The following is a 26,978-nucleotide window of genomic DNA, read 5'->3' on the forward strand; positions in this document are numbered from 1 at the left end:
CACCCGCTCGATCCACAGACACGCCATTGAACTGTGGAACCTACTTGACACCATATCGCCGGACGTCGCCTTTCTTACAGAAACCTGGATGAACGCCTCATCAACGCCCGACATCGCCATAGCCATCCCGGACGGCTACAAAATTATCCGAAAAGACCGCATTAACCAAACAGGAGGAGGCATCGCCATCGTCCATAAGAACACCATCCGCATCTCGACCAGTTCCGACGACAACCTCGCAGCCGCCGAACACCTTCACTTCCAGATCCACACCGACCCCAAGACCACACTCAGAGGCACCCTCATCTACAGACCACCAGGACCTCGCACACAATTCAGCGAAGACATCACTGACTTCATCAGCCCGCACGCCCTCCCCTCCGAGGACTACATCCTCCTTGGGGACCTCAACTTCCACTTGGAAAAGAACGACAGCAACACCACCACCTTTCTGGACAACCTCGCAAATCTCGGACTCAAACAACTTGTTGACACCCCCACCCACTATGCCGGGCACACGCTCGACCCAATCTTCACCTCCAGCAAGCACATCTCCTTCAATCACACCACAGCTCTCCATTGGACGGACCACAGCTGCGTCCACTTCAACTACAAAAAGACCACGACCCACAACCAGCCACAACCAATTCCCCGCAGAAACTGGAACAAAATTGCCACCGACCAGCTCTTCACATCGCTTCACCAAAACCCTCCTGCCAAATCATCGAACCCAAACCAAGCTGCCACCAACCTCACACAATGGATCACCCACAGCGCTGACGATTTAGCACCCTTGAAAAACCATCAAATCAAGCAAGGTATCAAAAAAGCCCCCTGGTTCAATGAGGACCTTAAGAAATCCAAGAAGACCTGTCGCACCCTCGAGAAAGCCTGGCGTAAAAACCCAACCACTGACAACCTGGCCACCTTCAAGAACGCCACCCGCAAACACCACCAACTGATCCGAGCCACCAAGAAATCAGCATTCAAGGATCGGCTCGACAAGAACACCCACAACAGCAAGGAACTATTCAACATCGTCAAAGAGTTTACCAACCCCACCGCCGGCACCAACGACATCACTCCCTCCCAAGACCTCTGCGACTCTCTAGTCTCGTTCTTCCACAACAAAATCACTGACATACATAACAGCTTTGGAGACCAGTCCGGAGACCAGCCCACCCCACCCACCTCCGAACGAGAACCCCCCTCCAACAACCTCTGCGCCTAGAACCCAATGACCACTGAAGACACCATCCGCCTGATGAACTCCATCCACTCAGGGTCACCAACCGACCCATGTCCTCACCACATTTTCAACAAAGCAGACTCCATCATCGCACCCCATCTCCGAGACGTCATCAACTGCTCCCTCAACTCCGCTACCTTCCCGGAAAGCTGGAAACATGCCAAACTCAGCGCCCTCCTGAAAAAACCCACAGCAGACCCCACTGAACTTAAGAACTACCGCCCCATTTTGCTCCTCCCATTCCCTGCCAAAGTCATTGAGAAAGCAGTCAACAGTCAGCTAGCCGCCTTCCTCGAATCCAACAAATCCCTTGACCCTTCACAGTCCGGCTTCCGAGCCAAACACAGCACCGAGACCGCCCTCATCGCAGCAACAGACTACATTTGAACTATATTGGACAACGGAGAAACAGCTGCCCTCATCCTACTTGACCTCTCCGCCGCCTTCGACACTGTCTGTCATAGCACCCTTACACAACGCCTCAGCAACGTCTGAATACAAGGAAAAGCTTTGGACTGGATCATCTCGTTCCTCGCCGGAAGAACCCAGAGAGTCCGCCTCCCCCCTTTTAGATCAGAGGCCACCGAAGTCATCTGCGGCGTACCACAAGGATCATCACTCAGTCCCACCCTCTTCAACATATACATGAGTCCCCTCGCATCCATCGCGCGCCAACACAACCTCAACATCATCTCCTACGCAGACGACACCCAGCTGATCCTCTCCCTCACCAAAGACCCAAACACCGCCAAAACCAACCTACAAGAAGGGATGAAAGAAGTAGCCGAGTGGATGAAGAACAGCCGGTTAAAACTGAACTCAGACAAAACGGAAGTCCTCATCTTAGATTCATCCCCCTCCGCCTGGGACGACTCATGGTGGCCACCGGCCCTAGGAAACGCACCCATACCAACGGACCACGCACGCAACCTGGGCTTCATCCTGGAATCCTCCCTCTCGATGACCAGACAAGTCAACGCCGTCTCCTCATCATGCTTCAACATCCTACGCATGCTCAAAAAAATCTTCCGTTGGATCCCCACCGAAACAAGAAAGACGGTCACCCATGCACTGATCACAAGCCGACTGGACTACGGAAACACCCTTTACGCCGGAACCACAGCCAAACTACAGAAAAAACTCCAACGCATCCAAAACGCCTCAGCCAGACTCATCCTAGACATCCCCCGCCAAGCTCACATTTCTGGTCACCTGAAAGAACTCCACTGGCTCCCCGTCAACAAGAGAATAACGTTCCGTCTCCTCACCCACGCACACAAAGCCCTCTACGACCTAGGACCCGAATACCTCAACACACGCCTGTCCTTTTACACCCCCACCCGCCAACTACGTTCGTCCAATTCCATGCATCCAAAGATCCACCATGGGGGGAAGATCCTTCTCCTACCTAGCGGCCAAGACCTGGAATTCTCTCCCCACCCACCTCCGCCCTACACAGAACCACCTCTCCTTCAGAAAAGAACTAAAAACTTGGATATTCGATAAGTAAAGTACCCCCCTCCCTCAAGCGCCTTGAGACCCTCTGGGTGAGTAGTGCGCTATACAAATTTTATACTTGAACTTGAACTTAATAAGCCTTTAGGCAACTCGGACTCGAGTCAGCCTACCCCTAGTGCCGGCGCACACCTACCGGCACAGAAAGAGGAAGCATCGTCTTCCTCCACGCCAGCTGCTTCCACATCTAAGCACTCGGCACCGAAGACTAGCACCGGCTCCTTGCACCAAAACCACACTCTGAGCCGAGCAAAAAATTGCCACCCGACTCCCACACTTCGGAGCCGAAAAAACCATCAGATCCGAGAAAACCACCGGAGCCGAAAAAGACAAATGTTCCACCGGCTAAAAGACACTGCCAAAGAACATGTTTCAAAGCCGAAAGATCCTCACAGCTCCACGCCGAAAAAGCCCTCGGCACCAAAAGATCTACCTCCCACAGAGGACTTGTTCCATCCAGACCCTACACAAAAGACTCTGGTTAAAGATCCAAAAACTGGTCGACTAACTCTTAGTTTTAAAAAACGCCCTTTGGATGCGCCTGCTCCTGCTCCTCATCCAAAGAAAAAGGACATTGCAACCTCTCCTTTAAGGATACCCTCTCCTCCTCCACCTCGTATCCCTTCACCACCACCTCCCCTACCACATCACTCCCCTACACCTTCTCCTACTCCGTTAGCAGACGATAACAGGGATGACACCTCTGATGACACAGGGGGTGGTGCAGATAGTGAGACACCAGATCATTCTAGTCCTCCTGGCTCACCTGACCCTTGAGTCGACTATAGCACCCCAGATGTCCCTAACGTCCCACAAGACGACATATATCCCTTCAGGCCTTCCCCACCAGAGGACACTATGGGATTTAATCAACTAGTACATAGGGCTGCCCAATACCATGGGGTTGACCTACATACTGACCCAGTAGAAGAAGACTTCCTCCTCGATACCTTTGTCAACGCACAAAGGTCCACTTTGATTTTACCCATGCTTAAAGGTGTTATTAAGCACGCGCCGGAAGTCTTTAAAGACCCAGTTAGGGCTCGAATCATCAACCCCAGAATTGAGAAAAAATATAAGGCTGCCCCTTCAGATCCAGCCTACATTAAAGGGCCTGCACCACTAGACTCCCTTGTAGTCTCTAATGCACGCAAAAGAGCAAATTCACAAACACCAGGCGAGGCTTGCGTAAATTGGTTCTGTCTCCAAGGAGGTCCCCTTCAGATCGCAGGGGGCCATTAGCCTCTACCATTTTACGACCCCCAGTCTGTACATCCAAAGCCTGTATTTGATATTTTGTTCACGCATCCTGCTTTTGACTCCCAAGAAACCGTTATGAAGATCCTGGACTTTTCTCGTTTAATCAGGGTAGATTTTAATCTGTTGATCTTCGTACTAGGGAGGGCCTTTTCACAACCACATATGGGAGGATTTCGTCCCTATTCCTTTGATTAAACAGTCACACTGTGAGTACTCTGGGAAGCTCTACCGTCCGAGGGATCGGCCCCAAAGCTCGGTGGGCCCTTTCAATAGTTAAACTTGGCGAAGCAGACGGGGCTAAGCGCTGTGGCAATCCAGTCCTCAAGTAACAGTTTGGCAGAGGACCTTTCCACTTGTTCAGAGAAACAAAGAAATTGCAGATTATTTCTTGTGGAGCACCCCTCAGCAGCCTCTATTCATGCCTCCATTGGAGCAGGTTTGGTTTGTAGTGTCACCACCCTAGTCTGTACATCTTTGCAAAACGAGACGACTTCTCCTTCAGTGTGTGCGACCCTCTCTGCAACTTTCAGTGGTGTACCTGTACTATTTCAAAATCCATCTACAGCAACATTGCATTTGCTGACAAAGAAAAGGGCTGCACAGTACTATTTGGACACAACCAAATGGTCAAGAGCGGAGCGGTTGTACCGTGTGTGAAATCGGATAAAGTACCCATGATGGTGGACTTAGATTTCACCCAGGTAACACTTCTGTGTTCTCTTTCTCAAGGAAGTTGTGTGCGTTAAAGTTTTTCTGTCCTATGACTTGCAGTTTGTTCAGTTTTATCTTTTGTAATATCACATGGTGGTTTTGGCTGTAGGTACTTGCATTGTTGTCCCAGGGCTGTTAGAACATGTGCTCTTAGATTATTGATGGTATGGCTTGCACTCTTCTCTGTTACTAGTTCAGCTGCTCTTCTGTTGTCTTGATGCTGTTAGTACTTGCACTATCTGCTTTCATACGCTCTCTTATGGGGTTTGTCTGTTACTGCATCAGCTACGGTTCTGTTGCTGTCAGTACTTGTGCCGTTGTCCTTTGGCTGTTAGTATTTGAGCTGTTACTACTTCAGCTGTTGTTCTGTTGCTGTCAGTACTTGCTCTGTTCTCCTTTGGTTAATGGTACTTGCTCTGTTGTCTTTGACAAGCTCTCTTATGGGTGTTTTGCCGGGAGGTACCTGCTGTGGTGTTATATTGTTAGTGATAAACCTGTGCCACTCTACCTGTCTTACTTGCACTGCGGTTCTATTGCTGTTTGTTCTTGCGCTGTTACGTTGCTGTTAGTACTGGCATGGATGTGCTCTGTGGCCACTCACCCGCCCCCTCTTGTATTTCAGATTCTTCTACCTGTACCACTTTGCCTTCTATGCCTACCACTACCGCTTCAACGGGCAGTACAGCAGCCTGGCCCTGGTCACTTCCTGGCTCTTCATACAGGTGAGAACAGCAGGCATGATGGTCCCACCCAAGCAGTTGAACCAATGGTAAAGCATCATGAAAGTGGCTAAACTCCTAGAGGTGGGGGGTGCTGAGAGGATAGAACAAGGACAACAGCCTTGCGAGGGAAAGCAGAACGTCTTGGGGGCAAGATAGGTGTCCTCTCAGCCTGAGAACCTTGGGGGACAGTTAGGCATGGCACATGGCACAGGCAGGCAACCCACATAAACTCACATGATGTAGTTGTCAGGAATGAGCATTTTTAATTAAGCCAAAATATGTATTGTCAGCTTTTATTCTTGGAAGTGAACAGTTGCTTTTCCATTTACTGCCTCCACTTCTTCAACCAGATCATGTCTCTCCAAATGTGAGATTACTCTGTGACGCGAGTTAATTTTACTTTTAAATATTCTTTTTATTTCAATTTGGATAATGTAGTGTCTTTTTTTAATATTTTTTTTTTCTAGAAAAGAGTTGGCAAAATAATTCCTACAATTCAAAGGCCCAAGGCACCCTTTCAAAACTAAAAGCTGGCACATTTTATCAAAAACTGGTTTGTCTAGAGTGAGGTGTGCCCTGCGTTTCAGAGGACGTCATTTAGGAATTGTTTGACATAGTTAATGCTGTTGTCATACAGTACTGCTAGTATAAAGTGTCTTATTTAGCATCCTACAGGTACAGTGCAATAAAATAATTTTTAAAGTGATAGTATAAAGAAATCTAAGGTCACAATAAGTGAATCTCCTATTTATTACCATGGCAGTCTCCAATATTACCCAGATACTTACCCAGGGCTTTCCTACTGTTGTAAGCCAGTTCCTATGTTGCAGGAGGCTTGGCGACTCCCTTGACCCGTTGTAGAGATAGCACTGTTGTTGGGTTTGGTTTACTTATAAACCCAAATCTGAAATCTGAGTAGAATATATTGGATCTTGTAATGGGCTTTGGGATGTTCATGGCAAAATGAGTAACATTGAGTAGCTGTGAATCTGCACAGCAGCCAGAATCTCCTCATCATCACTACGCCCATATATAATGAAGATTCTTGTTGCGAGACAAATGTTGTTGACGAGGGGATAGGCAGAGTGCAGCACCTGTTCTACAAATGCAGTATTCATTCCTCCTATGAACATAGCATTTAAAGTAAAAATGTACCTTACTCTAAATAAATTGGACGACAAATTGTCTCAGCAGTCATTCTCGACTGACCAAGCCTACCTTTTGGTAAAAAGCTTTGTGCCATATTTCTAAATGTAAGATCCAGTGTGGTATTTCAACTTAAATACTAACAGTATGCCGGTTGATAAGACGTGGGTAAAAAACTACCACATGTTTAAAAAAAAAAAAAATCAAACTTTGTAAGTAAAAAATAAACAAAACATTCTGATAAACTCACCCAATTCGTCTGCCTTATAGAACGGAGTGAAAACGGTGCCCAAGTTAAATTGGCAGATGGTAGACTATAGATAAAGCCTTTGATGTGGTTTATGAAATGAAATAATTGACCGTGTGCCGTTCCAATTGGAATGTATTTTAAAAATGCAGTAAATTGGTATGTAAAAGTTTAATGTATTTTTAAAAAGCCTAGATGATCTTTATGAACTTTGGTATGTTTATATGGACAATAGTGTCCATTTATGCAGTTTTTTTGTTAATTTGCGTGGTGGGGTTTCTGCATCAGTGCAGGCTGGATGTGTGTTAGTGCTTTGGGTAACGTGCGTGGTTTGTGAACTGGTGGCCAACTCAGATGGGTGAAGAGAGCTTAGCTACAGGAGAGGGGGGAGTGGCGCAACTGATGGTAGTGTTCTGCACACTGTGGACGTACAAAGGACAAACACTTCACTTCTCCATGCACTGCTGAGGGAGGGAGGGGGTGGTACATCTGTTGCTGCTATCTGCACAGCATTCATACAGATGAGTCTCTTTGCTTCTGTGCACTACTGTGACAGGGAGCGAGTGGTACTTCTGTTATGCAAAACCGTGGGAATTAGGAGCCGGTAGATGTGTTGTTGCTTTCTGCACGACGTGCATACAGATGATGGGCTGCATGTTTCCATGCATCGCCGAGTGAGGAGATGGTAGATGCTTAGGTGCTGTCTGCACGGCATGTATACAGATGGTGGGCTGCATGTTTCCATGCATCGCCGAGTGAGGAGATGGTAGATGCTTAGGTGCTGTCTGCACGGCATGTATACAGATGGTGGGCTGCATGTTTCCATGCATTGCCGACTGAGGAAATGGTAGATGCTTAGGTGCTGTTTGCACGGCATGTATACAGATGGTGGGCTGCATGTTTCCATGCATCGCTGAGTGAGGAGATGGTAGATGCTTAGGTGCTGTCTGCACGGCATGTATACAGATGGTGGGCTGCATGTTTCCATGCATTGCCGACTGAGGAAATGGTAGATGCTTAGGTGCTGTTTGCACGGCATGTATACAGATGGTGGGCTGCATGTTTCCATGCATTGCCGACTGAGGAGATGGTAGATGCTTAGGTGCTGTTTGCACGGCATGTATACAGATGGTAGGCTGCATGTTTCCATGCATCGCCGAGTGAGGAGATGGTAGAAGCTTAGGTGCTGTCTGCACGGCATGTATACAGGTGGTAGGCTGCATGTTTCCATGCATCGCTGAGTGAGGAGATGGTAGATGCTTAGGTGCTGTCTGCACGGCATGTATACAGATGGTGGGCTGCATGTTTCCATGCATCGCCGAGGGAGGAGATGGTAGATGCTTAGGTGCTGTCTGCACGGCATGTATACAGGTGGTAGGCTGCATGTTTCCATGCATCGCCGACTGAGGAGATGGTAGATGCTTAGGTGCTGTTTGCACGGCATGTATACAGATGGTGGGCTGCATGTTTCCATGCATCGCCGAGGGAGGAGATGGTAGATGCTTAGGTGCTGTCTGCACGGTATGTGTACAGATGGTAGGCTGCATGTTTCCATGCATTGCCGAGGGAGGAGATGGTAGATGCTTAGGTGCTGTCTCCACGGCATGTATACAGATGGTGGGCTGCATGTTTCCATGCACCGCCGAGTGAGGAGATGGAAGATGTTTAGGTGCTGTCTGCACGGCATGTATACAGATGGTGGGCTGCATGTTTCTGTGCATGGCCGTGGTAGAAAGGAGACAGTAGATGTGTTAGCGGTCTGTATAGCATGCACACAGATGGTAGGCTGCATGTTTCCCTGCATCACTGTGATAGGGAGTATACAGTAAATGTGTTAGCGGTCTGTATAGCATGCACACAGGTGGTAGGCTGCATGTTTCCCTGCATCACTGTGATAGGGAGTATACAGTAAATGTGTTGGTGCTGTCGGCCTGACGTGCATACAGGTGATAGACTGCATGTTTCCCGGCATCGCCATGGGAGGAAGTAGATGAGTAGGTGCTGTCTGCACAACATGCATACAGATGGTAGGCTGCATGTTTCTCCAGTATTAGGGTCTCTTTCATAGATTCACATGCTTGAATATTCCCCGTCGTCGAAGTGGGAGTCCCACGGTAAATAAAATAGCAATAACATTCTAATAACATATGTATGTAAATATATAACACATAAAATATACACTAGAAAAAATAGTAAATACCCAAAAACCATTCCTACATAGGAATACATGGTAGAGAGAGAAAACACTTGTAACATATTCCTGTCATTATGTTAGTCTAAACTACAGCCAATCAAGCGCCAGCACCCCTCCAGAACCTTCTCCTCAGAGCTCAGTCCCTCAGATTTTCAACCTCACGTCGTGTGAAGGGAGTCTCCCTGAGCCCTGCTCAGTTTTCTCAACTTCTTCAAGTTTTCCTGTGAATTCCAGCATGTCTTCAAGTAAGAAGTCTTTATTTAGACCTTGTTCTTCTTGTGGGAAGCTACGTCTTTACTCTGAGGACCCCCACAAGAAGTGCATTTATTGTCTTTATCCCGACCATGAGGTTGGTAAATGCAAATTTTGCAGAACCTTCTCTACAAGACCCTTAAGGACAGAGAAGGCCGTCTCCTCATATGGCTTCAAAGACTCAAGGATAAAGATTCGGCACTTTTAGATGCAGAAAGCCTGGTGTCTGGACCTTCAAAAGCAGCCTCTAAACGTAGCAGTGTGCAGGATTTGCCCTCTCCATTCCTCAAAAAGAAGAAACTTTCCTTATCTGTGGCTCCTGCGATGTCCTCACCACCTCCTGCTACGTCTACGAGACCTGGCTCTTAGGCGTCTTATGCTGCTTCCCATCATGTTTCTGCTCCGAAACATGTGTCTTCGTCGACGGGAGCGTCGACGATAGTCCCGACGACGAGGTCTGCCGTCTCCGGATCGTCTCCGGCGACAGTGACGACGACATCAGCCTCCGGATCGTCGACGGCGGCAACATCGACGTCATCCATGTCGACGAAGGTATCACTCAACGGACCATGCACGCAACCTGGGATTCATCCTGGACTCTTCCCTCTCGATGACCAGACAAATCAACGCCGTCTCATCATCGTGTTTCAACATCCTACGCATGCTCCGAAAGATCTTCCGTTGGATCCCCACCGAAACCAGGAAGACGGCACCCAGGCACTCGTCACCAGCCGACTGGACTACAGAAACACCCTCTACACCGGAACCACAGCCAAACTGCAGAAAAGACTCCAACGCATCCAGAACGCCTCCGCACGACTCATCCTGGACATCCCCCGACACAGCCACATCTCCGGACACCTGAGAGACCTGCACTGGCTCCCCGTCAGCAAGAGAATCACGTTCCGACTCCTCACCCACGCACACAAGGCCCTCCATGACCTGGGCCCAAGATACCTCAACGACAGCCTGACCTTCTACACCCCCACCCGTCAGCTACGATCAACCAGCCACGCCCTCGCCGCCGTTCCTCGCATTCGCAGAGCCACCATGGGAGGAAGATCCTTCTCCTACCTGGCAGCCAAGACGTGGAACTCCCTCCCCATCCACCCCTGGCTTACCCAAGACCACCTCTCCTTCAGGAAGCAACTGAAGACCTGGCTGTTTGAGCAGTAGCGGACCCCTACCCCCCCCACCCCCCCCCCCCAAGCGCCTTGAGACCCTCCGGGTGAGTAGTGCGCTATACAAATTTCTTGATTGATTGATTGATTAAGACTGTTCCATCGATGATACCTATTGCTTCATCGTCAACGAAGAAATTTATTTCGTCGTCGGCAAAATCATCGTCGACAAAAGTTCTGAAGAAATCTTCGTCGTCGGTCCCGTCGACGGCGGATCCTTCTGCAGCGACTCCATCGACGCCAATGCCATCATCGTCGTCTGCACCGTCGACAACATCGTTCCATCTTCTTTGCCTTTCGTGCCGTTTTCTTCCACCGGGTCTGGCTCTTCCACCGTCGACCCCTTGCACCAACGTCACAAGCGGCCAGTTGACCAGCTGTCCATCCCAAGTGATCCACAGCCTCCCTCGCCCTTGTTTGCCACGGGTTCTCAGCAGGACTCTGATTCTGACAATGATGTGGCTGATTCCTTCAGAGTGGCACGCAGTCCTTCGTATTTAATTATAAAATGCCAGGACTATGGTGAAGATGATGATGACCAATATTCTCAGGCAGAGGAACATTCTGTGCAGGTGCCAACTGCGACACTGCCTCTGTCGCTTATCTCCAATCTCCAGCATATGTTGGATGACTACAACCGGCGTTTCCCGCCCTCTCAACAGGGTTCGCCTATGCCACACGCGCCTGCGGCTGTTGCGGCTCCTGCTGCTGTTCCACTACCACAGCCCCCAACGCCTTCTCCTCAGTTTAAGATGTCAGTTAAGATACACACTACGGTGTACGCTGATGACGACGTCCTTACAGAACGTGAAGATGGAAAAGTTCAAGACGACGATGATGACGACGCCACTCACATGGCTGAGTGGGACGACTATCAAATTCAGACGCCTTCCCCTCCTCCGGTGACGCCTGGGGATTCTCCTCCGGTGGACATTGCAAGTTTCCATCAGCTGATGGATAGAGCAGCTCAACGCTTTAAACTGCCCAGAGTCCAGAGGGAGGAGGACTGTTTCCTCTACGATTTTAAAAATCAACCGTTCAAGCAAGTCCATACCATACCCATCATAGATTTCATTTGGAGTGAAGGTGTGAAATTAATGCAAACTCCAAATTCATTACCGGCGCAACTGCCTCGCCTTGAGAAAAAATATAAGGCGCCCCTTGGATCTCCAGCGTGCCTTGTTGCACAACCACAGCCTGACTCAGTGGTCACCCAGGCTGCACAACGTCATTCACGAAATCCGGCTTCTTCGATTACAGCTCCTCCAGATCGGGAGGGTCGTCGCCTGGACGCTATTGGACGCATGTTTTCCACGATGGCCTCCACCACGGTGAGGGCGGTTAATGCTTTAGCCATTTTAGGCCTCTACGACCGCCAGATGTGGTCGGACATGTCTGCCCTGGTGGCCCTCATCCCGGACGCTTCCAAGGCGGAAGCCTTAAAGATTCTTCAGGACGGAGAGAGAACATCGGAGGAAATTATTGACTGCGCAGTTGACATTGCTTGTACTGGCTTTCGTCAGCTTGCTGGGGCAGCGGTCTTGCGGAGGCAGGGTTGGTTACGGTCCATCTCTTTCCACCAGGAAGTGCAGGCAAAAATCCTTGATGTGCCGTATGACGGCGAGTCGCTTTTTGGGGGCGCGTGTCGATGAGGTATTACAGTCCATCAAGAAGGAAACTGATACTGCTCGCTCATTGGGGACTTCACAGTTTCGAAAGCAACCTTTTCGTGGTGCACGCGGACGCTGCACCTCTTCAAATTTTCGCGGAGGAAGCACTCAATATCGCTCCTACCACCAGGGTAATCAACGTTACTCCTCCAACCAACAGCAGTCCACCCCGCAGCAGTCTTCGAAATCCTACAGGGGGAAAGTCTTCCTATAGAGGATCCACTCCCAAACGACAATGACTTGTTTCTCCCCCCACGTGTTGGAGGTCGAATCTCCCTGTTCTCTTCTCAGTGGTCCTCCCATCACCTTGGACCGCTGGGTTCTGGACATTGTACCGAAGGGCCACGCTCTAAAGTTCGTCAAGATTCCTTCTCCCACTCCACCGTCTGGCCCGCCTCCTCCCCACCTCAAGGAGCTTTTCCATCAAGTTCGCCTTCTAATCCAAAAAGGTGCCGTCGAAGTGGTTCCCAAGTCTCAAAGGGGAAAGGGATTCTATTCCCGTTTTTTCCTAATACTCAAGAAGACAGGAGACTGGCGACCGATCCTGGATTTGCGAGCACTCAACAGGTATCTCAAGAGCCAATCCTTCCGTATGCTTACACTCGTAGAGATCTTGCGCCTTCTCTCCATGGGTGACTTCATGACAACCATCGACCTCCAGGATGCTTACTTCCATGTTCCAATTCTTCCACGGCATCGGAAGTACTTACGCTTCCGGGTGGGACGGAGAGACTTCCAGTTCAAGGTGTTGCCTTTCGGCCTCCGATCCGCCCCCTCGGGTCTTCACGAAAGTCTTGGCTCCAGTGGTGGCTTACCTGCGTCTCCAGGGCGTCCAAATATTTCCATACCTGGACGACTGCCTCCTCAAATCACGGTCTCGCAACCAGCTGCTTCAAGACACTAGCCTTTGACAGGACGTGTTTGGCTCCCTCGGCCTCTCAATCAATGCCGACAAGCCCCAGGTCGACCCAGCTCCCTGCAGGAACTTTCTGGGAGCCCCTTTAGACACGATGCTTGCCAAGGCATTCGTGTCACAGGAGCGTCAACAAAAGATCCTCCGCTTGGTGTCTCTGATTCAGGCAAAACAGTCCGTTTCAGTCCGGATCTTGAAGTCATTTCTGGGGATGGCATCGTCTTGCAATGCGATAATCCCGAATTGCAGGCTGCAGACTCGCCCCATTCAAGAGGAATTGGATGTACAGTGGTGTCAGGTCACCGGTTCTTTCAACAACCTAGTCAGTGTCACCACTCGCATGAGAGCAGCTCTGCAGTGGTGGGCGCAGCCATCCAACCTTGCAACAGGGACTTCTTTCCTCTCCACCACTCCAGAACTCACTCTAACAACGGACGCCTCCTTAGAAGGCTGGGGTGCTCGCCTTCAAGGCCTCTCCATCAAAGGCAAATGGACTCTGCGTCAATGTTCTTGGCACATCAAGAGGCTGGAGTTGATGGCCATTTTTCTGGCACTCAAGTCGTTCCATCCTGCGATTCAAGGGGAGTCGGTGCTCATTCCACCAGTATGCACTATGTCAACAAGCAGGGCGGAACCAGGTCTTCACTCTTGTCTCGGCTGGCTCAGTCGATCTGGGATTGGGCAATCCGTCACCAAGTTACTCTGACAGCAGTACATCTACCAGGCATCTCCAACATCCTAGCGGATTACCTCAGCAGATCCACGTCGTCGACCCACGTGTGGGAGTTACATCAACCAACTCTCGACCTCGTATTTCAACGGTGGGGTCGTCCGTCTCTGGATCTCTTTGCCACCCCGGAGAACCGGATATGCCCATCTTACGCAAGTTGGCATCCCCACCACGGGTCGTGCGGGAATGCCCTTTTGATGAACTGGTGCGATCTATTCGCCTACGCTTTTCCTCCGATTCCGCTAGTGCCTTGTGTGCTGTGGAAGATGCGGAGACAGCCGTGCCACATTCTCCTGATCGCCCCCAGATGGCCCGACAGGCGTGGTTCCCGGACCTGCTTCTTCTGTCCCAGTGTGAGCCCATCCTCCTCCATCCTCGAGCGGATCTCCTCACGATGGACAAGGGTCAGATTTGCCATCTGAACCCCTCCTCTCTGCAATTGTCGGCCTGGAACCTGAGCACCTTGAATTTGCCCATTTGAATATTTCGCCTGAATGCAGAGACATTCTCGCTCAGGCCAGGGCTCCGTCTACCATTAAGACCTACAAACTCAAATGGAAGAGGTTCTGTCATTGGTGCGCGGCTGCTAATATCCATCCTCTTCATTCCACTCCGGATCAGCTGCTTCCGTTCTTTTTACAACTGGCCCAATCAGGGCTTTCCCATTCTACTTTTAGAGTTTTCTTGGCGGCAATCTATGGTTTCCAGCAGGATGGCTCTCCTCACTCTGCTCTTCCAGAGTTATTCGTCAGTTTTTCAAAGGACTGTTTCGGAAGTTCCCACCTATTCGGCATCCTCCTCCTACTTGGCACCTCAATGTCGTCTGGGCCCAACTGATGAAGGCGCCATTCGAGCCCATCCACAGGGCGGACTTAAAGTTTCTGCCCTGGAAGGTAGCCCTTCCTCTGACATCATCACATCGCGTGAGTGATCTGCACGCTTTCACTATTAAACCTCATTTTCTCCAATTCAAATCTGACTGTGTAGTGCTTCTTACCAACCCAACCTTTTTACCGAAGGTGCCTACGGATTTCCATCTTAATGAACCTGTTTTCTTAAAAACCTTCTTTGCCGATCCTCAGTCTCCGGCAGAGCAAAGATTGCACTCTTTGGACCTTAAAAGATGCCTTAAATTTTACATCAACAGGACAGCCCCCTTTCGCAGGTCCGATCAACTGTTCATTGCCTATGGACGCATGCGTAAGGGGCGTCCTGTTACCTAGCCAACTATTGCACGTTGGATTTATTCAGTCATTGTCTTCTGCCATTGGAAAGCCGGCAAGCCTCTACAAACTTCGGTGAGGGCTCATTCCACCAGGGCGATGTCATCCTCTACTGCCCTGTTTGCTGGTGTGCCGCTTCATCAGATCTGCAGAGCAGCCACGTGGTCCAACAGGCACACGTTCACAAAACACTACTGCCTGGATGCCATCAACGAGGCGGATACCGCAGTGGGACAGGCAGTGCTTTGCCATCTTTTTAACTAAGTTGAGCCTCTGTCTTCCCTCCTCCATTTTGGTTTTATTTGATTGCTATCAGTACTTGCATGACTGCATTATTGTCTCATTGACTTTATTCCAAGCTGTTGCATGGCAATTCGAGCCTCTAAGGCTATTACTGCTCTCTATTCTATTCAAGCATGTGAATCTATGAAAGACACCCTAATACTGGAGAAGAACAATTGTTACTTACCTGTAAACAGGTGGTTCGCCGGTATTGGTGTCTTTCATAGATTCACATGCGACCGACCCACCCGCCTCCCCTCAGAGGCTCGCTTCTTCTCCTAGACTCTTTTGTTACTCTTGTGCTATGAAAATCTGAGGGACTGTGCTCTGAGGAGAAGGTTCTGGAGGGGTGCTGGCACCTGATTGGCTGTAGTTTGGACTAACATAATGACAGGAATATGTTACAAGGGTTTTCTCCCTCTACCATGTATTCCTATGTAGGAATGGTGTTTGGGTATTTACTATTTTTTCTAGTGTATATTTTGTGTTATATATTTACATACATATGTTGTTAGTATGTTATTGCTATTTTATTTACCGTGGGACTCCCACTTCGACGACGGGGAATATTCAAGCATGTGAATCTATGAAAGACACCAATACTGGAGAACCACCTGTTTACAGGTAAGTAACAATTGTTCTTCCATGCATTGCTGTGATGGGGAGGAGACGGTAAGTGTGTTGGTGCTGTCTGCACAACATGCATAGAGATGGTAGGCTGCATGTATCCCTGCATTGCATTGGTGCTGTCTGCATGACATGTGTTCACACTTGCAGGATCTTAGTTTTGTTCCGCGGTGCAAAGCTTCTAACACTCCTTCTCCCTGCAGCATTCCATGATGTACTTCTTCCATCACTACGAGCTCCCGGCCATCCTGCAGCAGATCCGTATCCAGGAGATGTTATTGCAGAACCAGCAGGCAGGACAGGCCCCAGGCCAGCAGACCATGCTGCAGGACAACCTGAACAACAACACCACTGCCGCAGCCAGCAGACCAGCCACATCCTCTTCCTCTGCTGAAAGCAGCAGCCTGCCAGCACAAGGCCATAGTCCAGGAGCTGCAGGGACTGCCAGCATGGACTCGTTGGGGTCTGATTTGAGCAGCACACTCTTGCAGCTTGTGGGTGATGTCCCAGTGAACGAGAGTCCGCAGGAGGCATCTGTGGCTGCTGGGCCCACCTCTTTTGCTGCCTGCATTAGTGTCATTGGTGACCACCTGGATGCTGCACTTAACTCTGTTACTTTTGAGGTGGCGCCATCTCTAACGAGTGACCCCCAAAGCACAGCTGGAGGGCCAGGTGAGCACACTGCCTTCGCTGACAGACCACCTATGCACCTGGACCCAAACCCGTCCCCCTCCCAATCTGCACAGTCCACAAGTGTCCCTGCCTTCAGCAAGGCAGCCCCTACCGTGGCGGACTTTAGCACAGAAACTTTTGAGGACACCCACAGTGGGACGGACACAACCGAGCAAGTGGAGGCCGCCACGCAGGAGCGCAGCCACCTCTTCTGCCAATCCGAGGCTAGCGGGCCGTGCTGAGCTTAGTCTGGGGGGCGGGAGGACTCTGGGTGAGCGGATCATCCACCACAGTTACCATTGCTTCTTAATTAATTTCTCTTCAATGTTTTCTTTTTCCCTATAAAGCATCATGGGAAAACAAGGTAGCTTTTGGAGCTCAGACCCCTCCAGGCATGAAAATGCACTAATTTAGGAGCCCACTGGAAGCGTCTGGAACCCTTCCAAGTCACATTAGTAAACAAAGCGACCCATCTGTATGGACCCCATCTGTTGTCGGGTTCAAAGATGGGAGCTGCGGGTGAGCCCATTGTTTTGAGATATGTAGGGGTGGGGAGTTTTTTTTTTAATATACCACCCAAGCTTGGCAATTATAATTTTATATAAAGCTGGAAGAAAAACTCTTTACCTCTCTACTATCCTCTTCATCCCTCCATTGTGCAGAGTTTGAGAGTTAAGCCTTTGTTTGGAGTTTGGCATTGAATGTTACTCCCTGAAAGTCCAAAGTGGAGGACTTGCCTCCTAGAGGGCGGTAGAGTCCATTCCATGCCAGAGGGGGTGAAGCCAGATGAGTACTGCGCGTGTTTGCAGGGATGGGGCATGGAACGATTTGGGGTGACTGCTTCAGATTCAAATGCATGAATGTTCTGAAGTGGTGAGGCTGGGTGAGTCAAGGGCACCGGTGTGGGGCATCAATAGTGTGCCAGGGATGGCAGAACTGACCTGGGAATTATCAAAGCTGTCAGATGAGCAAGAGAGTGGAGATGGTGAGGTGCAAGGCGTACGATTAAGTGATAAGAAAAATGGGTGCTGTATATAAAAATGCCTAGCTGGTGCTTTTCGATTGTGGCCCTTCCTTTTGACAGAGCAGCCCGATTTACTAGGTCCTCATATGGCACAGTGGAGGCGGCGGTGTCTATTAGCACATTTGCCTATGTAGTAGATACTTTTACTGAGTTGAGGTAAAGAAAAGTGTCCCTTTGTCCATGTTGGGAACTACCTTAGGAGTGCCGACCGCCTGGGCAGCTTCCTTGCTGGAGCTCACCTGTCATAGGAGCTTGTCCTTCTAATGGAGTGACCCTAGGAACGTTGAGGAACCGGCAGTGCGAATGTAGAAAGTGTAGAAGGAATCTCATCAGAAGATCCCTCACTGCAGTAATCTGAACCAAGAATGAATCTGTGTAAAGTGGGACGTCCGTGAACAGGAGCTTGTTTTGCGAATACAATGAGCTTAGAGCTGTGTGCGAAGTTCTGGGAATTTAGGGTGTCGTACGTGGCATATAAACCATGGCTACTCCACCGTGTCCTTATCCCAAAAGATCATACTCCTTACGGCGAGGGAGGGCCAGGATCTTCTGGGGATTCTTCACTCTTTGCAGACTCCGCTGCGGTGAATGTGTCCTTTGGCTGTTGGCAGGCGGTCTTGACACCTTACTGAAGAGATTGTCCTTTAGATGCAGTAGACCACTCTTCCCACCTCAGACTGGTAGTCATAAGGCAGTACCTCTTGGATCACCACCCAGTGTCTTCTGGCAGACGTCGAACCTAGCAGAGGGAGCATCCTTTACAGTTCTTGGCTCCTGCAGAAATCTGCTTAGAATGAAGCCTGCACTTCGATGCCACGCGCCTTGACGAGAGCAGAATAGACTTTCCTGTCCAGAGATATTGTGATGGTAGGTGGGTGTTGACTGGGTTACTCGTGAGAAGCCAGACCGTTCATGCGACCCAGTCTGGACGGTTCATTGGAGCTCTACCTCGCCATGGTCTGTGTTGTGTCCTGGTTACCTCTTGAAGGTGCAGGTTTCTGGGGAGGCTTTGCTCATTTACACCCATCTGGTCGGGTGAAGGCACCTAATGAACGTTAAGATGATGAATGAGGTGTAAAAACCTGTTTTATTTACAGTGGGGTATGCTTGAGGGGTAAAGAGCTTTTTGTGGATTAGCACAGATGTTTTACATTTAAATTGTAGCTGGTGAGGCCTCTTCGCAGACACAGCTGGCTTTTGGGTGAGTCTTGCTGGCACAAATACTAGCTGCACTATTGCCCAGCCTGGTTTGTTAAACATTGATGTTGGTTCAGTCGGTAACGGGATCTTCAGGGAGGAGTGTTTGTTGGTCACTGTATGGGCTCTTTGGTCCTGAAGGACTTGAGGTCCATGGTCCTGAGGGCATAGGGTACTTCATCTCAGGGAAGAGTAGACTGCTCCCGGCTCCATCCCCTGCTCCATCCCCTGGGCCTTCATTTCTTCAATCCCAGAGTTCCTTTGGGGATGTTTGGAGATATCCTTGTGTGACGGCTCAGCATTTGTTCTAGAGTACAGCATATCCAGTCCACAAGAGGTTTTTTTTCTGGAGACCTGCCTGGTTGTTTGGGGATGTTTGAACTTAGGAGATCTGGGCGGCTGAGCCTCTGATGTGGCGCAGATTTTTATGGAAAAGGAATCAACTAAAAGTCTAATTTGCATACAAATATAGAGCAGAGTTTCTTTCCATTCTATTTAATTGTAATGTACAAAAAATAAAAGCAAATTGTGTTTGTAAATATGTCAATAAATATAATGTGATGGACATGCGCCTGGGCTCCTTGTGTTAGTGAAGAGTAACTGAGGTCATCGAATACATCGAGATCAAATGTGTACTATTTACCAGTTGCTCCCGTCTTTCTCCCTGGATCCTTCGATTGTCTGGTATATCTGGGTTTAGTCTCCACACTCTGATGAAAGGTTATCACAAAGTATAAAATGTCAGCATGTCTGGTTTGTGCCACACCCTGGGGAATTCCAAGCTTATTGTTTGGGATATGCTCCAGTAAGGCCGGCTGTCCCATAGAGAAACACCGGGAAGTGATCCTAATATATGCAGCATGTGGGCCTCCTTTTCACGCGCAGTGTCAAGTCCTGCTTAACAGATCTGTTGAGCCACATGGGGTATGCTTGAAAGGGGGAGGACAGGATGCAAGATACATGGGGTACACTTGGAAGGAGGAGAACAGGATGCAAGACACATGGGGTACACTTGGAAGTAGGAGAACAGGATGCAAGACACATGGGGTACACTTGGAAGGAGGAGAACAGGATGCAAGACACATGGGGGTACACTTGGAAGGGGGAGGACTGGTTCAAGACACATGTGGTACACTTGGAAGGGGGAGGATAGGATGCCAAGGCACATGAGGTACGCTTGGAAGGGGGAGGACAGGATGCAAGACACATGGGGTACACTTGGAAGGAGGAGAACAGGATGCAAGACACATGGGGGTACACTTGGAAGGGGGAGGACTGGTTCAAGACACATGTGGTACACTTGGAAGGGGGAGGATAGGATGCCAAGGCACATGAGGTACGCTTGGAAGGGGGAGGACAGGATGCCAAGACACATGTGGTACACTTGGAAGGGGGAGGATAGGATGCCAAGGCACATGAGGTACGCTTGGAAGGGGGAGGACAGGATGCCAAGACACATGAGGTACACTTGGAAGGGGGAGGACAGGATACCAAGACACATGAGGTACACTTGGAAGGGGGAGGATAGGATGCCAAGACACATAAGGTACACTTGGAAGGGGGAGGGCAGGACGGCAAGACACATGTGGTACACTTGGAAGGGGGAGGACAGGATGCCAAGACACATGTGGTACACTTGGAAGGGGGAGGACAGGATGGCAAGACACATAAGGTACACTTGGAAGGGGAGGACAGGATGCCAAGGCACATGAGGTACACTTGGAAGGGGGAGGACAGGACGGCAAGACACATGTGGTACACTTGGAAGGGGGAGGACAGGATACCAAGGCACATGAGGTACACTTGGAAGGGGGAGGATAGGACGGCAAGACACATGAGGTACGCTTGAAAGGGGGAGGACAGGATACCAAGACATGAGGTACGCTTGGAAGGGGGAGGACAGGATGCCAAGGCACATGAGGTACGCTTGGAAGGGGGAGGACAGGATGCCAAGGCACATGAGGTACGCTTGGAAGGGGGAGGACAGGATGCCAAGGCACATGAGGTACGCTTGAAAGGGGAGGACAGGATGCAAAGACATGTGGTACACTTGAAAGGGGGAGGACAGGATGCCAAGACACATAAGGTACACTTGAAAGGGGGAGGACAGGATGCCAAGGCACATGAGGTACGCTTGGAAGGGGGAGGACAGGATGTCCAGGCACATGAGGTACGCTTGAAAGGGGGAGGACAGGATGCCAAGGCACATGAGGTACGCTTGGAAGGAGGAGAACAGGACGGCAAGACACATGAGGTACACTTAGAAAGGGGAGTCAGGATACCAAGGCACATGAGGTACGCTTGGAAGGAGGAGAACAGGACGGCAAGACACATGAGGTACACTTGGAAGGGGGAGGACAGGACGGCAAGACACATGAGGTATGCTTAGGCTGTGGGGTTTTAGGTTTAAACCTATAATAACTGATAAAACCCCACTGAAAGAAAACTAGCCCTTACCGGTGAAAACATAAACACTGAAAAAACACCTGGACAACCAAAAACTAAATGCCATTCAAAGAAAGGAAAAAGAGAGTGAAAGAGTCATTTTTTTTTTCCTGAAGAGGTCAATACAATGTAACTTTGTTATACAAGTAGCAGTAAGAAAGACTGCTTATCATTATTCTGCTTGAGTTTTGTTCTTTAGGGATGCCACTAAAATATTGTTTCTTCTTCCTTTTACTTTTTCAGTTTTGTGGCCTTTGGTCTAAAGATGCAGGGTTTAGTTTCATGTTTTAGGTCTAGTTTAATTATTTTATAAACTATAGAGAATCAGGAAATATCAAACTTATATTTGATATTTTGGCTGCATTTGATTCTTTCACCGATAGGTAAAGTGGTTGGTTTCATACAAATCTTTCCTAATATGTGTCATCACATTTACCCACAGAGAATGGGTAAAAACCCTTAATACATCAGACCATAGTTTCTAGTGGGTCAGTATTGAGAGTAGGTGAAATATCTATTTGGACCTCATATACACTATAAGTACACTGTCTATATACCATGTTCTTTCAGTGCAGAAAGCAAGCAATAATAAAAGCAAAACGTTCCATAAACACCGGAAAAACACTTTTTCAGTTGTTTTTAGTGGCGTGAAAATGTTTAACCACTGATAACTGTTTTTTAAGATATTGAAAACACTGAAAAAACCCCACCAGAATTTACCAAAAATAGAAACTGAAAACAGGAAAGCCTAGGTATGCTTGAAAGGGGGAGGACAGGATGCCAAGACAATGCTTGTGTATCACCTGTCTGGTTTCTGGAGCACCCAGCTTTTGTCTACCAGACCTTGGTCTCTGGGTTTGGTGTGGGTACAATACCTGATTCAAACTAGATTTTAGTGTTAGATGTGGGGGGACACTAGGATTACCACAGTACAATACCGACACCCCTGAGAGTCCAAGTTTGGTGCATCCGAAAACATTGACTATAATTGATTTGCCCGGACACATTGCATTTGGGGCCTATTTGCAGTAAGGCAAATAGGGGCTACTGCAAAAGTAGGTAGGTCCCCATGGGAAAGTTTACCTCTTTGATTACGGAGTGTCTAAGAGTCACCCTGACCTATTAGTTTGTGACTGGCATAAATGTGGCATTCCCTGGCAGCCTCTTCCGAAGGTCCAGAAAGTCTTCTCAAGAGGGGTGGACCTGCGGTTTATAACCGGAGTGTTGCCCCGAAGGGCTGGACCTAGTCAGCTGGCTCACCACCTGTGTGACTTCGAGAATCAACCAGCGGCAAGATGTATTTTCCTGGAAGTTGCCAGCTCACCAGTGGAAACTGGCCTGAAGTCTACTGTTGACCTCTGCTTACACCATGTGAGTGTTTAATATCGTCTCCCCTGATGTCCTGGGGGCTGGCTTTATAAGTGTTTTCCTGTGGTTGATTGCCAAACTCAGAAGGTAATGTGGCTGCTGCATTCAACCCCTGCTCCATTGTGGTCAGCCTGAAAATGCACCTGTTTACTTGTATACCGCTGCCATTGTCTGTCCTTGGAAGATTGTGCTTTGTGGTGTTATTTTCACTTAACTTAAAAAAATGCATATCACTGGTTCCTCTTATTGGATTTTTGTCATTTTGTTTACTAAAGTGTACTCTATTTTTCTAATTCGGTTTGAGATTTTTATTGTTTGCCATTTTGACTTTACTACTGTTCTGGTACTGCATAAATACTTAACGTGTCACCCTGAGGTAAGTCCGTCTGCTCTACGCCACAGGTACCAGGGGGTTGAGCTCAGGTTAATTTATTGACTTGGAGGGTTCAAACTGACAAGGGTTCTAGTTATTCCTTGAAGTGCGCAGTCGCCTACCACAAAAATAATACAATGAGAACAACTAGTGAGTGAGAAATCTTGAAAGAGAAAGTCACCGTATGCAACTTAACCCAGCGGCCTTATGGGTAGAAGGAAGGGACGTGGGTGAATAATCTCCGGTTTATATGTTCGAGCCAACAAATTATGAAGGAGAGCCGAGCCAAGGGTCGGCTCTGTCTCGAAGTAACTGTGCATGAGGCGAGCGGTGAAGAAAAGAAATGGCATGTAAATCATGTAAAAAACATGTTGGAACCATGATCACAAATCAAAAAAGTGTATGTTCGAGGCATATGAGCTGCAGATTGTACACTTAGCAATAGATCGCCACCTGGTGTTCGGCTCGGATAAAAAGTGTATTTTTTACACACTGAAGCGTTTCACCGTAGTACATCAGATTATATCTGCATTGAGAAGTATTTATTAAACGTGAGGGTTTTTAAACCTGACCTGAGAAACATTCCTGCCCCGCCCTGTTGACAATGCTCTCAGTGAACTAAGAGGCAAGGCAGTTGTCAAGTGCATCTTATATTAGGCCTAGATTCCTGTTATGGGTGAGGCAATATTATAGGTTATTAAATCAAACACAAGAGAGGTGTTTGTACTGTGCCCAGCATCGATTCACGTACAGGATCACACAATCTGGTTAAGCAGGGAAGCTGGGATTGATCTCAGATTTTCCCGTTTCCCGCTGTGCTCTTCATCCACTAGAGGGGCATCTTTCTTGCTGCAGGGATGATGCCTTCTCTATTGTTGTTGGTGTATCAGATTAGCGTGCGAGTGACGGGCAGAGACAGCAATTGTTTTTCGCAGTTTTATAAAACGGGAAGCATGTCGAAGGACATAAAAACGCTTCACAACAGCCTACGTTCCATGTTTACTTTTTAGGCACAGGGCGGTTTGCCCGGATTCACAGGGCGATACAAAAGGGGGCTGAGCTGAGGCTGGGATTCGCACCGGGTTCACCATGTGACATGGTCAGTAGCGGTAGCCAGTAGGGTGCATCGCGTCCTGTGAAGGCTCAGTCTGGGCTTGAGGTTCCAATAGGAACCTGAGGTGATCCACAGCCAGAGCTTTCAACAGCTAGCCCACCTCTACCCATCTGTACTCTCCCATCCTGGCAGGAGCGGACGAGGCGTTGTGCCACCTGAGCATTTCACCTTTAGGTTAGAGGCTAGGAGGCTGCATTCGGAGCAGGACCTGCTGCCGAAACCCATCCGTGCCACCGTAGCCCCGTCCGTGCCACCGTAGCCCCGTCCGTGCCACCGTAGCCCCGTCCGTGCCACCGTAGCCCCGTCCGTGCCACCGTAGCCCCGTCCGTGCCACCGTAGCCCCGTCCGTGCCACCGTAGCCCCGTCCGTGCCACAGTAGCCTCGTTGTAGCCCCGTTCTAGGCGTGGCTCCTGCAGTGTGGGGCTGGTTTCAACATTTTTGCTAGGGCTGGTCTTGGCTTCCAGTCTGGTCCTCTGGCACATTTAACAGTGCACAGTGCATCAGCGAATGGGACACTAACTCTTGATGTTCTACCGTGGGGGTATTTGGGGTGTTGCTCCCCCTTATAAATGTAGTCTGTAGTAAGTAGTTCGGTGCAGGAGCTTTCAGGCGGGTGTGATGGTGTCGTCTGGAGGGTTTCACCTGGGATTTTTACATGCCCCCACTGACCACAAAACACACTCAGTATTGACTCTACTGTTGTATTTTAAGTGCCCCTAAGAATCTGACCTCTATTGCCCCTGCATGTCCTACCTTTCATACAGTGTTTTAACAAGATAGCACAGCGTGACTATTGGTAAACCTGAGGCTCTCCCCACACCCCCAATCTTACTGACCAATCTACGCCCCAGTGTCACTGTGCTGCACCAGTGAGTGTCGCTGTGATCCTGAGTGCACCCGCCTCTGACTCGCAACTGCGCACATTGGTGACTGGTCCTGCCTACAGACCAGTGAGAGCGGAAGGGGGGTGCCACGGCTTCTGGGACCCTCCTGGAGCAGCTGGTTCATCCTCATTAATTCCACGCTGCTCTCCAGGGCCGCCTTGGTTTCTCATGACTGGACCGACTCCCAGACTAGACCATAATCTCGCCCATGAAAAGCAATAACAAGGAAAGAAAACACATGAATATTTAACACATTTTTAATATTGCTGAAAATTGGCCCTGGCAGTCGTCCTCCCAAGGCCGTGAAGGAGGGGCCTGTTCTAATGATTATCGCCCAGTGGCTTGGAGTCCGGCTCTGGGGCGAATGGAAGATAGGAGCTGCCAGGCACTGCTCGTGGCACGACCCCTTGGACGTATACCCACCCACCCCTTGCACGCACAGTCTAGCCCATGCATTTACCTCGCCTTCACTTGCACGCACAGTGCATCCTTGTATGTACTCCTATCCACTGCAAAGACTGTCCATTTTGTATGGCCTACTGTGCATTACATATGCCATCCACCTTTGCAAGTACTCCCCCTCCACACATACTCCCTCTGCTCGTACGCTCTGTCCCTTGCTTCCACAGTCATTCTTTTGTGTACCCCCATCCATTGCACGCACCCTCCACCCTTGCAAGTACTCCACCCACTTGTATGTTAGCCAGCTCCTTGCACACACTCTGTCCATTTTTTAATAACTCATCCTTGGATTTATCCATCCCTGAACATGCACCATTCATCTCTTCACGTACCCCATTCATCTCTTCACGTACCCCATTCATCTCTTCACGTACCCCATTCATCTCTTCACGTACCCCATCCATCTCTTCACGTACCCCATCCATCTCTTCACGTACCCCATCCATCTCTTCACGTACCCCATCCATCTCTTCACGTACCCCATCCATCTCTCCACGTACCCCATCCATCTCTCCACGTACCCCATCCATCTCTCCACGTACCCCATCCATCTCTCCACGTACCCCATCCATCTCTCCACGTACCCCATCCATCTCTCCACGTACCCCATCCATCTCTTCACGTACCCCATCCATCTCTTCACGTACCCCATCCATCTCTTCACGTACCCCATCCATCTCTCCACGTACCCCATCCATCTCTCCACGTACCCCATCCATCTCTCCACGTACCCCATCCATCTCTCCACGTACCCCATCCATCTCTCCACGTACCCCATCCATCTCTCCACGTACCCCATCCATCTCTCCACGTACCCCATCCATCTCTCCACGTACCCCATCCATCTCTCCACGTACCCCATCCATCTCTCCACGTACCCCATCCATCTCTCCACGTACCCCATCCATCTCTCCACGTACCCCCTCCATCTCTCCACGTACCCCCTCCATCTCTCCACGTACCCCCTCCATCTCTCCACGTACCCCATCCATCTCTCCACGTACCCCATCCATCTCTCCACGTACCCCATCCATCTCTCCACGTACCCCATCCATCTCTTCACGTACCCCATCCATCTCTCCACGTACCCCATCCATCTCTCCACGTACCCCATCCATCTCTCCACGTACCCCATCCATCTCTCCACGTACCCCATCCATCTCTCCACGTACCCCATCCATCTCTCCACGTACCCCATCCATCTCTTCACGTACCCCATCCATCTCTTCACGTACCCCATCCATCTCTTCACGTACCCCATCCATCTCTTCACGTACCCCATCCATCTCTTCACGTACCCCATCCATCTCTTCACGTACCCCATCCATCTCTTCACGTACCCCATCCATCTCTTCACGTACCCCATCCATCTCTCCACGTACCCCATCCATCTCTTCACGTACCCCATCCATCTCTTCACGTACCCCATCCATCTCTTCACGTACCCCATCCATCTCTTCACGTACCCCATCCATCTCTTCACGTACCCCATCCATCTCTCCACGTACCCCATCCAT

At 49.5% G+C, this 26,978-nt stretch overlaps 1 protein-coding gene across 2 annotated transcripts in view; it reads left to right on the forward strand.

Moving 5' to 3' along the window:
• TMEM259 (transmembrane protein 259) overlaps positions 1-19,380 on the forward strand; it is a 135,205-nt gene extending 115,825 nt beyond the window's left edge. For both annotated transcript variants that reach the window (XM_078670678.1, XM_078670679.1), the window contains exons 10-11: positions 5,358-5,457; positions 16,126-19,380. In XM_078670678.1, coding sequence (XP_078526804.1) covers positions 5,358-5,457; positions 16,126-16,836 — 811 coding nt within the window. In that variant the 3' untranslated portion in view covers positions 16,837-19,380. The remainder of the gene's footprint in view (positions 1-5,357; positions 5,458-16,125) is intronic.
• Positions 19,381-26,978: the final 7,598 nt, after the last annotated feature.

Source organism: Lissotriton helveticus, chromosome 12, assembly GCF_964261635.1.
Source record: "Lissotriton helveticus chromosome 12, aLisHel1.1, whole genome shotgun sequence".
Lineage (NCBI taxonomy): Eukaryota > Metazoa > Chordata > Amphibia > Caudata > Salamandridae > Lissotriton > Lissotriton helveticus.